The 13,776-nt window shown below is 34.8% G+C and overlaps 1 protein-coding gene across 1 annotated transcript in view; it reads left to right on the top strand.

The window, feature by feature from the left end:
- The window catches only part of LOC117182624 (probable peroxisomal acyl-coenzyme A oxidase 1), a 159,615-nt gene extending 149,351 nt beyond the window's left edge, over window positions 1–10,264 (top strand). The window contains exons 10-11 of the mRNA XM_033375724.1: window positions 8,966–9,221; window positions 9,348–10,264. Coding sequence (XP_033231615.1) covers window positions 8,966–9,221; window positions 9,348–9,608 — 517 coding nt within the window. The 3' untranslated portion in view covers window positions 9,609–10,264. The remainder of the gene's footprint in view (window positions 1–8,965; window positions 9,222–9,347) is intronic.
- Window positions 10,265–13,776: the final 3,512 nt, after the last annotated feature.

Here is a 13,776-nt window from a genome sequence, read left to right as displayed (position 1 = left end):
ATGTTTGATTACCGCTCTGAACTCGTTTTTTTTCATTTTTCTTAACGAACAATTTTTTTTTAATTGGTTATAAAAACACGTAAACTCAGAAGATGTGGACTGAGAAGATGTGAGGACTCAGAAGATGTGAGGTTATGGCTCAACCATGGCGTGATGTGTGATTTTTGATACCGAATTTAAATTCAGCGCCCCAAAATACATAGGAATACGTGTGTCTTGTTACCAGATCCGCACACTTTTTTTTTGTGTGGCTGTGTTATTATTCACTTACTTAAGGGATAATTAAATAATATAATAATAATATTATATATAATATTAATAATAATAAAAAATGATCCTCAAAAAGCCTCGGTAGCCAGAGCTGCCAGATCGAGCCTGAAATTTACCCCCACCATACCTACCGCGTTGGAGCCGCAAAACAGAAGGTGCATGATTTCCACTGTGAGTTCGTGTGTAAGCCGGAAATGCACGATTCGACTTCGGTTTTCTGCTGTACGATGGTGGTCGATCTAAAAGTTTCGGAAGACTTCGGTGGTCTTCTATTTATATCTCGATCCCCATTTGAAGGAAATGAAGAAATAGGCGAATTTAATGTTTCGCGTAATTCTTCATTTCATGCATGAGTCGATTTTGAGGTTATGTTTTTCAGGTGTATATAGTAAGAAAATTATTACTACTATATATATATATTATTAAGCTTAATATTATAATTATAAAATATAACAATAATTTTAATTAATAGTTGACTAGGTTTTAATAGAAATAGTTAAACTTTTAAATAAAACAATTAGTTTTCTGAAAAAACATTTGAATAAGAAGATGAATTTTCTTTTAGTTAAAAGAAATTCAATTTTAAATCAAAACAAACAAAAAAAGTTCTACAAAATAGTTAAATTTTCAGAAAAGTAATTTTTCAACTAATTTGATAAATTGTCAACCAAAAAAAAAGCAACTAAATTTTTCACAAATCAGTTCCACTTTCAACCAGAAAAATTGAAAAAAATAGTTGGAATTCTTTGAAAGTGCTTTAAATTATTGAAATTAATTGAAAATTCCTTGAAATTTTAAAAATACCCTGAAATATTTCAAATACTTTGAGATCTCATATTAAATTACTGTGATCAATTAAAAATTCTTTGGAATCTTTAAAATTCTCTCAAATTTTTCAAATCCTTCAAAATCTTTTGAAATGCCTTGGGCATTTTTTAGGATTTCTAAATTACTTTGGATTTTTTAAAAATAATCCTTCTAAAACTTTTTTAATTCTTTGAAATTCCTGTAAATAGTAAAAATAAATTGAAAATCCTCAGACATCTTTTAAAACATCCTCAAATATTTAAAATCCTTACAAATCTTTTGAATTCTGTTGAAATTTTGTAAAGCTTCAGATTGACATGTAAAAAAAGAAGAGTTTCAAAACGTTAAATATTGAAATGTTTGTAGATTAGAGTTTTGAAGATGGAATCATTAAAAATTCAAAGCTTTCAAAATTTAATTTTCAAAAATTTTCAACTATTCCATAAGAATAATTTTCAACTCGATGGGATTCAAGTCTTCACATTTAAAATTGTAAAATTGCAAGTTTATTTATAAAAAATTAATAATAAATTAATTAAATGCGTTCAAAATTTAAATGTATATTTTTCAATTGGACAATCTCTAAATGAAATTATTTCACACTGAAATTTAGAAAATTTTTAAACATTAAATATTTAACTGTTTGTAGATTAGTTAAACTATTAAATTAAAGTTGTAATAGAAATTAATCGAGTTAAAATTTAACTATTTCTAAAACAATTTTTTTATATAATTATAAAATTATAAATATATATTTTTTTGTTCAGGGTATTTTTAAATTTTTAAGGAATTTTCAAGATATTTCAAAAGATTTCAAAGGACTTTAAAAAGTTTAGGATATTTAAAAATATTTTAATGAATTTTTAATTCATTTTTATAATTTAAAGGAATTTAAACAAATTAAAAAAATTGTAGCAGTGTTGTTTAAAAAAACTCTAAAGTACCTCAATAATATTTAAAAGATGTCGAGGGTTCTCAAAAGATTTTAAAGGATTTTCAATATTTTAGGGTCTTTTAAGACATTACAAGGAATTTTCAAATATTTTCAATAATTCAAAACAATTTCAAATAATTTTAACTATTTTTTTCCTCAACTTTTCAGGTTGAAAGTGGAACTGCGTTGTTAAATTTAGTTTGTTTTTGGTTTATTATTTATCAATTTAGCTGAAAAAATTTTTGTCTCTTTTATCGAAAATTTAACTATGATTAAACATTAATTTTTTGTATAGAAAATTAGACTTGGTGGAAAATATATTTCTTTTGTGCAAATTTCATGTATCTTAGTAAAAATAGTATTTGTAATTGTAAATGTATTTTTTTTAAATCCCTTGGAACATTTTAAAATACTCTCAAATTTTTTAAATCCTTCAAAATCTTTTGAAATACCTAGAACTTTTTTTTAAGATTTCTAAAGTACTTTTGAATTTTAAAAAAACCTTGTACATTTTTTTTAATTTTTTGAAATTCCTTAGAATTATAAAAAAAAGTTGGAAAGTCCTTGAAATCTTTTAAAAGAACCTAAAATATTGAAAATCATTTGAAATCTTTTGAGAACCCTCCACATCTTTTAAATATTATTAATGTACTTTGGAGTTTTTATAAACAACCCTGCTACAATTTTTTTAATTCGTTGAAATTCCTTTAAATTATAAAAACGAAATGAAAATTCATTGCAATATTTTTAAACATTCTAAAATATTTAAAATCCTTTAAAATCTTTTGAAATCTCTTGAAAATTCCTTGAAAATTTAAAAATACCCTGAACAAAAAATATATATATTTATAATTTTATAATTATATACAAAAATCGTTTTAGAAATAGTTGTAAGAATATATGTATGTATCATACTCCTCCTTCTCCATTTCCCCTCTTCTCCATTTGCTCACACACTCTTTTATTCTCTCTTTACTCTCCCAGCATTCCTCGTCCCACCAGCCTCTCTTTCCCCACTACTCTTTCTTCATTAGTACCCAGCTCATCCTTTACCTTTTCAATGGACCCCTTCAACCTTTCAATTAACGAGTCTATTCCCTCCTCTTTTTCATACCTAACCTTATCCTTTTCCATCTTTTGTCTGAACTCTTTTAATTCATCTACCCCCCAGATTCCCATTTTCGTGTTTCTTTCGCACCCTTTTTCCTTTCTCCCTCTGCAGCGCTTACTGACGCCTCTTCTTAGTGTAACTATGACCGGGAAGTGCTCGGACCCTATCTCATTCCCTACCTTCATACTCCCTATCATATGCCGCATTCTTTCTTCAGCCAAGATGTAGTCTATTACTGTTGCTCCCTTTCCTATGAATGTGATCTCCCCTTCCTCATCTCCTTTCATATTGCCATTGCCTATAAACCATCCTGTTTCTCCTATCATACCTAGTAACTTCCTCCCCTCCCTGTCCGTGTCTCTATGTTTGGAGTTCCTTATAAATGCCTCCTTTTCTTCATCCGATAACCCACCCCCTTCTTCGTCAGTCCATGCATTTAAGTCCCCTGCTTTTAAAACCAAATTTTCCTTTTTTTCCTCCATCCACCTCCTTATTACTCTCCAGCCTTCCTTTTCCCCTCTTCTTCTGTATACACACACCACCGCTATTTCTACTTTCCCAATTATAATTTTTCTTATCATTATTCCGTCCTTTTCCTCCATGTCCCCATCTTTTTCTCCCTTTTACTGCACTCACTCATCGTAATCACATCTCACTTTCCTAACTCCTCACAAAATCCTTTATTCTTTTTCTTCAAACCTGACACATTCCAGAAAGCTATTTTCGCGCTTCTCTCTTCCCTTCCCTCTTCTTTACTCTTTACTTTGTTTCTCCTTTGCCGTTTGGAAACCCCTCTGATTTATTTCTAGACTCTTTTTTGTCTCCCTTCTCCCTGCCTTTCTAAAAACTTTTTCCTTTTTTCCCTAATTCTTCTAATTCTTCATCCCAGCACCATTCCTCCCGATTTATCCATAACCTGTCTCTCCCTATCTACACCATATGGCCCCTTTTTCTCTCTACCCAAGCTCTCTGCTCTATTTGCCATCTCCTTTTCCTCTCCGTCCATGTCAGATCTTCTTCAATTCTTCCCCTTCTTCCTCTCAATAATTTTTTTCCTCCATAATTTTCTTTTTCTCCTCCTCACTCCCCACTTTTACTAGAAACATTTCTTCTTTTCCTTCCTTTGTCTCTCCTATTCTCTTGACTCCTTCTACCCTTACCTGCACTCTAATATCTCGCAAAAGGTTTGTTATTTTCACTTCTCGTGTTTCACTCTCCACTTTTAATCCCTTAAATACTATGTTATTTTTCCTTTTTTGCCCTTTCTTCCCCTTCTAATCTTCTTTCGATCTCACTGAGTCTTTTCTTCAATCTTTCATTCTCACTTCGGACGTTCTTTTCATTCCCTTTAACTATTTCCGCATTTTCTGTCTTTTCCCTCATATGCTCATTCCTAATTTCTAGGCTGGATACCCGTTCTTCCAACTGTTTTATTTCTCTAGATCCCTGTTCGTCAACCTCTCTCTGTCTATTCTGAATGGTCTCTAACTAACCCCAAATCTTGTCTTTCTCCTCCTTCCAACGTTTATCCCATTCTTCCCATTTTTCTCTGACCTTTTTTCACTTCCCCTTTGCATCGTTTCCCTGCCTATTCATATCACTATTCATGTCATCCAATCTCTTTCTTGTTTCCTCTCTAAACCCTTTAATGAGAGCTTCTAATTTTTCAAACATCCCCCTACCCCCCCCCCCTCCCTATCTCTCTCTGGTGTTTTCCTTTTAATTCTAACTCTCTTGTTATCTTGGTCCTTTTCTACCTCATCTTCCCCAGCCACTCTTTTCCTTTTTTCCTCCCCTTAACTGCTAGTCGCGCTTGCCTTTTTTGCCATTCGTCCAGACTTCTGTTCGAACCCGCGTTGCCTAGCTTATTAAGGCGCTGTAAGTTTGAGGGCCTTTCGCGTTGCTTACTCGTACCTGAGTCCGCTACCCTCCCCACCCGGATTGACTTCTCGGCACTTTCATCACCGCTGCTGTCACTGCGATCAAGGTCACCCATCCCCCCACTTTCAATGTTTTCAGCAACGTCAGCTGTTGCAGCCACTACGGTTTTATGCTCTGTGCGATCGTCCAGTAACTGTTGCCCTCTGGCGCCAGTTTGTGGACTTCGCGTCGTCGGCATCCTACCCTACCCAAAGCTCCGTGACGTTTTCTGCCTTTATCACCTACCTCTTTCCCCCCTGACCAAGCAACTATTTTTTCACTACTAACCTCAAAAACTTCACACGCTCCAAATTTTCACTTCAAACCACTCACTTTAAACCTTTACACCTTTGCCTTAACTCACCCTTCTTCCTGTACACTCGATCTCCGCACTTACTGCCTTTTCTGCATCCACTCACCCTTATTTCCTTCAACAAAGCCAGAAATACACCACTTGACAAAAATAGTTCTTTCGTGATCGGTACCGGAATCGGAAGCGCGTTTCAGAAATAGTTACATTTTAACTCGAGTAATTTCTATTAAAACTTTAATTTAATAGTATAACTAATCTACAAACAGTTAAATTTTCAATGTTTAAAAATTTTCTAAATTGAAATAATTTCATTTAGAGTTTGTTCAATTGAAAAACATACATTCAAATTTTGAACGCATTTAATTTATTTATTATTATTAATTTTTTATAAATAAATTTGCAAGTTTACAATTTTAAATGTGAAGACTTGAATCCCATCGAGTTGAAAATTTTTCTTATGGAATAGTTGAAAATTTTTGAAAGGCATTTCAAAAGATTTTGAAGGATTTGAAAAATTTGAGAGAATTTTAAAGATTCCAAGGAATTTTCATTGATTACAGTAATTTAATATGATATTCTGAAGGATTTGAAATATTTCAAGGAATTTTCAAGGAATTTTCAAAAGCTTAAAAAAATTTCAAGAAATTTCAAAAGATTTTTAATATTTGTGAATGTTTTAAAAGATGTCTAGTAGTTTTCAATTTATTTTTATAATTTCAAAGAATTCTAACAGTTTTAGCAGAGTTATTTAAAAAAATTCCAAAGGACTTCTAAAATCTTTAAAAGGTGTCAAGGTGTTTGAAAAGATTTTGAAGGTTTCAAAATACTTGAGAGTATTTAAAAAGGTTCCAAAGAATTTTTAATTGACCACAGTAATTTAATAGGAGATTTTAAAGGATTTAAAATATGTCAGGGTATTTTTAAATTTTCAAGGAATTTTCAAGAGCTTTAAAAAAGTTCAACAGATTTCAACAAATTTTTAAGGATTTTGAATATTTGAGGATGTTTAAAAAGATTTCACTAAATTTTTAATTCATTTTTAAAAATTGAAGGAAGTTCAAAGGATTTTAATAATTTTATCAAGGTTGTTTAAAAAAACTCCAAAGTACCTTAGAAATCTTTAAAAGATGTCACGATTTTTCAAAAGATTTTGAAGGTTTCGAAATATTTGAGAGTATTTTAAGATGTCTTAAGGAATTTTCAATTTATTACAGTAATTTAATATCGATTTTAAAGGATTTTATACATCTTAGGACATTGTACTAGATTCTAAGGAATTTTCAATTGATTTCAATTATTTAGTGTGTGATTTTAAAGGATTTAAAATATTTTAAGGTATTTTTAACATACCAAGGAATTTTCAATTAATTTCAATAATTTAAAGCACTTTCAAAGAATTCCAACTATTTTTTTGAATTTTTCTGGTTGAAAGTGGAACTGCTTTGTTAAAAAGTTAGTTTTTTTTTGGTTGAAAATTTATCAATTTAAATTAATGGTATATTTTATAATTATAATATTAGCATTAATAATGTATATAGTAGTAATAATATTCATACTATATATACCTGAAAAACATAAACTCAAAATCGACTCATGCATGAAATGAAAAATCAGGAGAAACATTAAATTCGCCAATTTCTTCCATTTCTTTCAAATGGGGATCGAGATATAAATAGAGGACCACCGAAGTTTTCCGAAGCTTTCAGATCGACAATCTCTTGGAAGATGTGGACAACGAAGAATTGATTGAAACTCAAAGCATAGATGCTAGGAATAATGAACATCATGTACTGGGTCCATTAGAACCACATCCGCGTATTAATAACGCTGATGTGCATAACGAAATCCAAGAAAAATTACAGCACCTTGAAAGGAATTTTGGTAATGCTTTACTAGAGTTCAGATATGTAGAACCAACATTAAGGCATTCTCTGTCTAAAATGAACGTCCTCAGATGGGGCCTTGATAATCAGGGCAGAAACCATAGAGAAATTAGAAATACAATGGAGGCAGAAAGCTATCAACGGCGAGCACCCCAAAACGTTAGATCAACATGAAGTGGATAGTAAAGCATCCAATAATTGGCTAAGAAAGGGTTTTCTGTGTCCAGAGGCGGAAGAATTCGTTATTGCGATACACGATAAGGTTGTCAGCACAAGGAATTATCGCAAACACGTGTTACATCAGGACATGGTTGACAGGTGAAGATTATGTAGAGATACCAACGAATCCATCGAGCACATTATTGATGGCTGTCGCGTAATAACTGAGAGAGAATATAGGCATAGACATAATGATGAAGCGGGAACTATACATCAACAACTTGCCCTAAACCTAGGAGTCTTAAAAGAAAGGATGCCTTTCTATAGATACATTTCAGTGACCGTTTTAAAAAGCGAAGATTACATCTTATATTGGGATGTTACTATCCAAACCGATCATTACATCTTGGCCAATCGAACTGACATCGTGATGCGAGAAAAAAAGGTGTAAGAGTCTACATCATCGACATTGCTTGTCCGCTTAATCAAAATTTGCAGTCAACCTATACAACCAAGATTCACAAGTATAGCGAGTTAAGGCATGAAGTAAAGACCGTATGGAGGAAAGTAAATCATGCATCTGCTCATCCCTTTGTGATTTCGGCTACAGACAATGTGCAAGCAAGATGCACTGAACATCCTGGACATTTAGTAGTCAGTAGGGCATTGGCAGCAGCTCGGAAGGCGGTTTTATTAAACACCTGTCGCATTGTAAGAAACTTTCTTGACCATCAGGAAGCAAGCAACTAAAAACCTGTAGAGTGGCAGATGGTAGCTCTAAGAAAGCATCCAGAGGTGACTGTTGTCACTTCCAACACTAGCGGCCGCTCGTGATTGTACACCTACAACATTATCACAGGAGGTTTCAAACATCGTATTGGATTGACTTATAACATCCTAATCTCATCATTCACTTGACCCCGTTGCTGCAAGCTCTAATGGCCCTCGTAGGAGACTCTGAAAGCCCTTGTTTGAGACTGAAGAGAGCTTCGTAGCAAAACTTTGATGGCCCTCGTAGCAGGGTGTAGAGGCCCTCATGGAAAATTCTATAGGCATCGCGAAAAGCTTTGGAGCATCTCGTGGGTGGCTCTAGAGGACCTCATAGGAGGCTGTGCAAGCTCTCATTGGAGGCTCTGGAAGCCATCGTAGCAAGTTATTATGGCCCTCGTAGCAGGCTCTGAAGGCCATCTCGTGGGAGACTCCGAAGAACATTGTGGTAGACTCTGGAGAATCTCGTAACAGATCCACCTCAGAATTCTTGAAGGAGCGGCGGCTGCGCCAGCCATTTGTAATATTTTATATAAATATAAATTATGGGCATAATAAAATAAATAATAAGTAGAATAAAATACAGTATAAATTATGAGAGTAATTTTGTAATATAGTATAAGAGAGTATGATATAATAGCAAAGAACAAATAATTAAAAAATTAGATTGGGCCTACTATATTTTTCAAGTTTCCCGTCTCTCGAACTGCTTTCAACATTTCCTACCGTTATGCATTATTTATCTTGTATTATATATTACCTTTTAATCTTTGTAAAATTAATACACTATTTTTCAACAGAAAAATTCAGCTTGCTGTGGAAAATATGGAGAGGCGAATTAAGACCGGGATGTCGTACGAAGATGCTTGGAACGCCACCAGCATCGAATTGTCTCAAGCAGCTGAATCGCATTGTCGTGTTTTTCTAGTAGAGACATTTATCAATGGTGCGAAAGGATTAACATCCCTTTCGAAAAACCTTCAAGAAGTTTTACTTCAACTCTGCGAGTTATATTCAATTCACTGGGTTTTGCAAAAAGTCGGCGACTTTCTGAGAGTATGTAAATACAGCAACATCATTATTTTCATACACAAGATTTTCCATCTAATTAAATATTTGAAAAAAATTGTCTGTACTTATTTTTAAAGTTTGCTTGGCTATATCAAAAATGTTTTATTTCAGTTTTCCTGTTTGAATACCCAAGACGTGTCAGTGCTTCAAAAGCGACTTGAAGAATTATTGTTAATGATTCGCCCTAATGCTGTAGGAATCGTTGATGGATTTGACATTCGCGATGAAATTTTAAACTCTGCTTTGGGTGCATACGATGGCAACGTTTATCAGCATCTCTTCGATGAAGCTATGAAAAGTCCACTAAATCAGGAAAGTGTTAACCAGTCTTACCACAGTCATCTAAAACCATTCATGAAGAGCAATTTGTAGTATTCAAAGTGTGAAATAGTCTGCCAAACGAGATATATGTTTATAAATATTTATTAGATATTAATTTAGAGATCGAGGTTTTTCAGGAAACATAGTGGGGGGAGAAGGAAATATATTTTACCGTCCATGAAGCGAGTTCGTTTTGAAGAATACATGTTTTAATAAGGGCCTAAAAAATGGCACAATCACAACATGTTTTCAAATATATATCGTAAGGATACGTAAAGATAAGGGAGTTAAATATTCGTGATAATCTTACCTTCCGGATGTATCGTATCAAAATCTTTTTAATATTATCTGTACAAGTTAATATATATAAACACTGATTAATACACAGCACGGAATACCGAAAGACATGATTACGATTTAATAATATACCCTACAGATTGCAACTGTGGAATTTTACGTCCCAGACATAGGAATAATATGTAAATCGCTTGATATTTTTAAAAACTTGTATTCATTAAACAGATTAAACGTGTGACATTTAATATTTTAAGATACAATTTTTAGGCGGGCTGTAGAAACATAATTACACTAGACATCACATTGCAGTGTACTCTTGAGAGTTTCAAAACTCATCGCGAGATATGAAATATTAGAGATAGAATTTGCATGAAAGTATTTTTTCACAAATAAAATATGATATGAGATTATGATTCTTAGTGCTCAATTTTCTGTGGATAAATGCAAACAAATGTATATTTTTTATGATGTTTACTTAAAATAAATTATTTAAAATATCTGCGGTGTTATTATTAACTATCTGCCAACCGTAAATAAACCGAAAAAGGGCTTATTAGTTTTTAACTCAACGGCCGATTTTAGAGTCCCTCAAGATTTATAATGTATTGTCACTATCATCTTTAAAAAAATCCATGCTTACCTTTTTGTTTTTAAAACATTCAAATACAGACATGCTTCTCAAAATATTTGATGGAATTTTTTTTTTACATTTTAAGCAATGTAAAGAGCCCAAATCTATTTTTGTACATTGGTTTGATTTATAAGGGGAAATTCATGCCCGATTCACATAAGAAACAAATATTAATCTCACAGATTTACATGACCTTCGTTTCTTACATGACCATCTGTAAGCTTTATATTAACTTTTCCTTACCATTTAAAATTTCTACAACTATATGCATCAATTCTCATACACAAAAATACTTGCATATACATATAAAAAGAAAAATAAGTCTCAGATATTCTGCTCGAAAATTTTGGTTTCGAATTAACCGGAGGTTTCAAGGGCCGAAAGTCCCCAAATTTGCGCTCTATAATTTGTTATAAGAAATAGGTTGCGCGCTCACTTCACATAAAGCTAACACTTCCATATCTGTAACTTTGAAATTGTTCTTTCAATCAAATCCAGGTCTTTTCAGAAATAAAGGCATTATTTGGGGCTGTGGATCTATGCTAGGCCTAATTGGGCAATCCACTTAAATATTGTAAAAACTATGCGTGCTCTGGTTTCACAAGTGAAGCTGGCACCACCAAACCCATAACTCCGAAACCAGTGCGACAATCAATCCCGGCATCATAATAAAATTTAGGGCTGAAAATGACCTGAGGTCCCAAATTGTGGGCTTTACAATTTTTTATAAAAACTTCACATGAAGCTAGCATCGCACCGCTATACACATAAGTTTAAAACTGTTTCCTTGATCGATCCTGTGTTTTCCTAGACATGAGTTTATTAAGGGTTCTTTTATGCTCATAAAGTATACTAGTTTCATAGTACGTTTTTTCATTTTTTCTGTAGAAAACACATGAAAAATAACAGTTTTTTGAAACTTTTAAATATCTAGAAAAATAGGAACTCTATAAAAAAACGTTATGAATCAAAATTTAATCACTCTGAGAAGTACATACACTGATTATAGAATTGGTTCCCCACATCGCCCCCTGGGATGGGGGTGGGGGCAAGTTCGAAATCCTAAATTATATTTGAAAGTTTCAAGTTAAAAAAATCACCCTGTATATGAGTTCTTTCTTTGGAAGGTGTCAGTTTTATGGCATTGTGATATTATTGCAAACTGCACGTAAAATACAAATTCTAGAGCGTGAAAATTTACAGATAGACATAAACGAACGCCGTTGCGCCTGCACCTGTGCCACTTCAACCCGACTTACGTCCTCATAATCTGCACCGATGTTCCTTGATGACTGTTTCTGTTCCAGGTGAGCCACTCCTTCCTCCATTTCTCTCTCGTTTCGGCGAAACGATAAAATCAGTAATTTGTAAGTAAAACCTGCAAGATTACAACTCCTTCACCCCTAACGGGAACCTCGGGACTTACCCCTCTATTGTCAGGCAAGACCAATACGGATGGTAGGTGGCTTATTTCCATACCAAATTTCTCGAAGAAAAAAAAATTAAATGAATCATCCGCCTAAAGCTAAACTTCACACTTATGTTCAAATCCTAGGATGTCAAAATGAAAGAAATAAAACGAAATTTCAAATTTAAAGACTATCGTGAAGTGTCGACAAATGTAAAAAAAAACAAGAAAATCAAAAGACTAATCACCACAAACAATTAAAAAGAATGAATAGCGTTAACCCCAATTTAGCGAGTAAGACAATAAGAAGTATGTCAGACACATGCAATAGTCAAAGAATCTAAAAAAGAAGAAAAATCAAAAACGCAAAAAAAAAGAAAAGACAAAACATTCCAAGACGAAAGGAGATGGAAGGAAAAACAGGATATTTAAATACGACCGCACCTGGTGGCTGAAAAGGATCGATATTTCGGGTTCTTCCTTAGTACCGGTAGTGGCGAAAACCACTCCGGTTACAATAGGCGTAGTCCTGGCGGTAAGTGTCCTCCTGGCCGCAGGTCTCACAAAAAAGAGTGAGGGGTTCCGGGCAGCAGTGCCACATATATCCTTTTTTCTACAATTGTGGGAAGGCTCAAAAGACATTTGATATCCAAAGCTGCCTGCTTTTTCAGTTCCCCTCTTCTTCCTTGGCTGGTCCTGCGGTCGAGAGGCCCAAACTGAATAGCCATAGTCATGATGATTAACCCCCCACGCCCAAATAGCGTACAAAACAATTTTAGCTTTTAGGGGCAGTTTTCCCGATAGTGACCCCAGGCTCCCAGGCTGTGCACGGAAAATCTTCCCGCATCGTTTAAAGAGGGTCCTCCTGAACCGTCTGAGGAAGGTCTTCCTTGACCGAATGAGAAGGTTCTTCTTGGACTGGTTAAGAAAGGTCCTCCCGGATTGTTTGAGAAAGGTCCTCCCGGATTGTTTGAGAAAGGTCCTCCCGGATTGTCCGAGGAAGGTCCTGCCGGATCGTCCGCTGAAAGTCCTCCTGGACCGCTTCGGGCGACTCAGAACGCCCCTGTGGAGTTTCTTCCAACCTTCGTTGCTGGCTGCTCGTCCTCTCCAAGGGAAAAGGGTCACCGCCAGATCCGAGAGTACCCTCCTCCTTAGGGTGTGAATGAGAAACGGCCCCAATTCCTCTCTGGTCTCTCCATCGCCAAGGTTGGATTGTCTACAACGGGGCCGGACTCGGAAACTGTCGGCATTTTCCCAGATCTTATCGAATAGAGAAACTGGTCTTGGCGTGGGCTGCAGCCTGGAGACCATAAGACCATCTACTAGTTCCCGAAGTATGCGCTGACTGTTGGGGTCCAGGGCTATGCCCTCAATAGTGAAATTCTCCCTCCGCAGGGCCTCCAACGCATACTGGACCTCCCTAGGGTCGATAGCAGGGCTCTTGGAACACATGGTTCTCTCCAACAGCGACGATGACTCCTAAGAAAATAAAAGGGAACATGCCAATCTCCATGCAATATGCAAACAAAACTAATATAAGCGATAGAAAGAAAATAAACCAAATTTTTGTAGGCATGCCTAAATTCATGGAGATGAGCATCCCATTCTTGCTGATTCGAATCTACGAATGATCGGAGCATGCCTTTCAATACTCGATTCATCCGTTTGGTTGGATTAGCCTGAAGATGATTTTATGGGCTGGTGGACTGACAAATGCCATTAAATCTGGATAATTCAGTCATGATTTTATTGACGAACTCCGTCCCATCATCAGTTTGGATTACCTGAGGTTTCCCCCATCTCGAGATAAACAGGTCCTCCAACGCCGCCCCCACATTTTTGGCGTTAGCTGCTCCCTGAGTTTTACCCTCGATCCACTTAGT

This window comes from Belonocnema kinseyi, chromosome 2 (genome assembly GCF_010883055.1).
Source record: "Belonocnema kinseyi isolate 2016_QV_RU_SX_M_011 chromosome 2, B_treatae_v1, whole genome shotgun sequence".
NCBI classification, from domain to species: domain Eukaryota; kingdom Metazoa; phylum Arthropoda; class Insecta; order Hymenoptera; family Cynipidae; genus Belonocnema; species Belonocnema kinseyi.
Note: the sequence above shows the minus strand (reverse complement) of the source record. Positions and strands in the feature narration are given on the sequence as shown.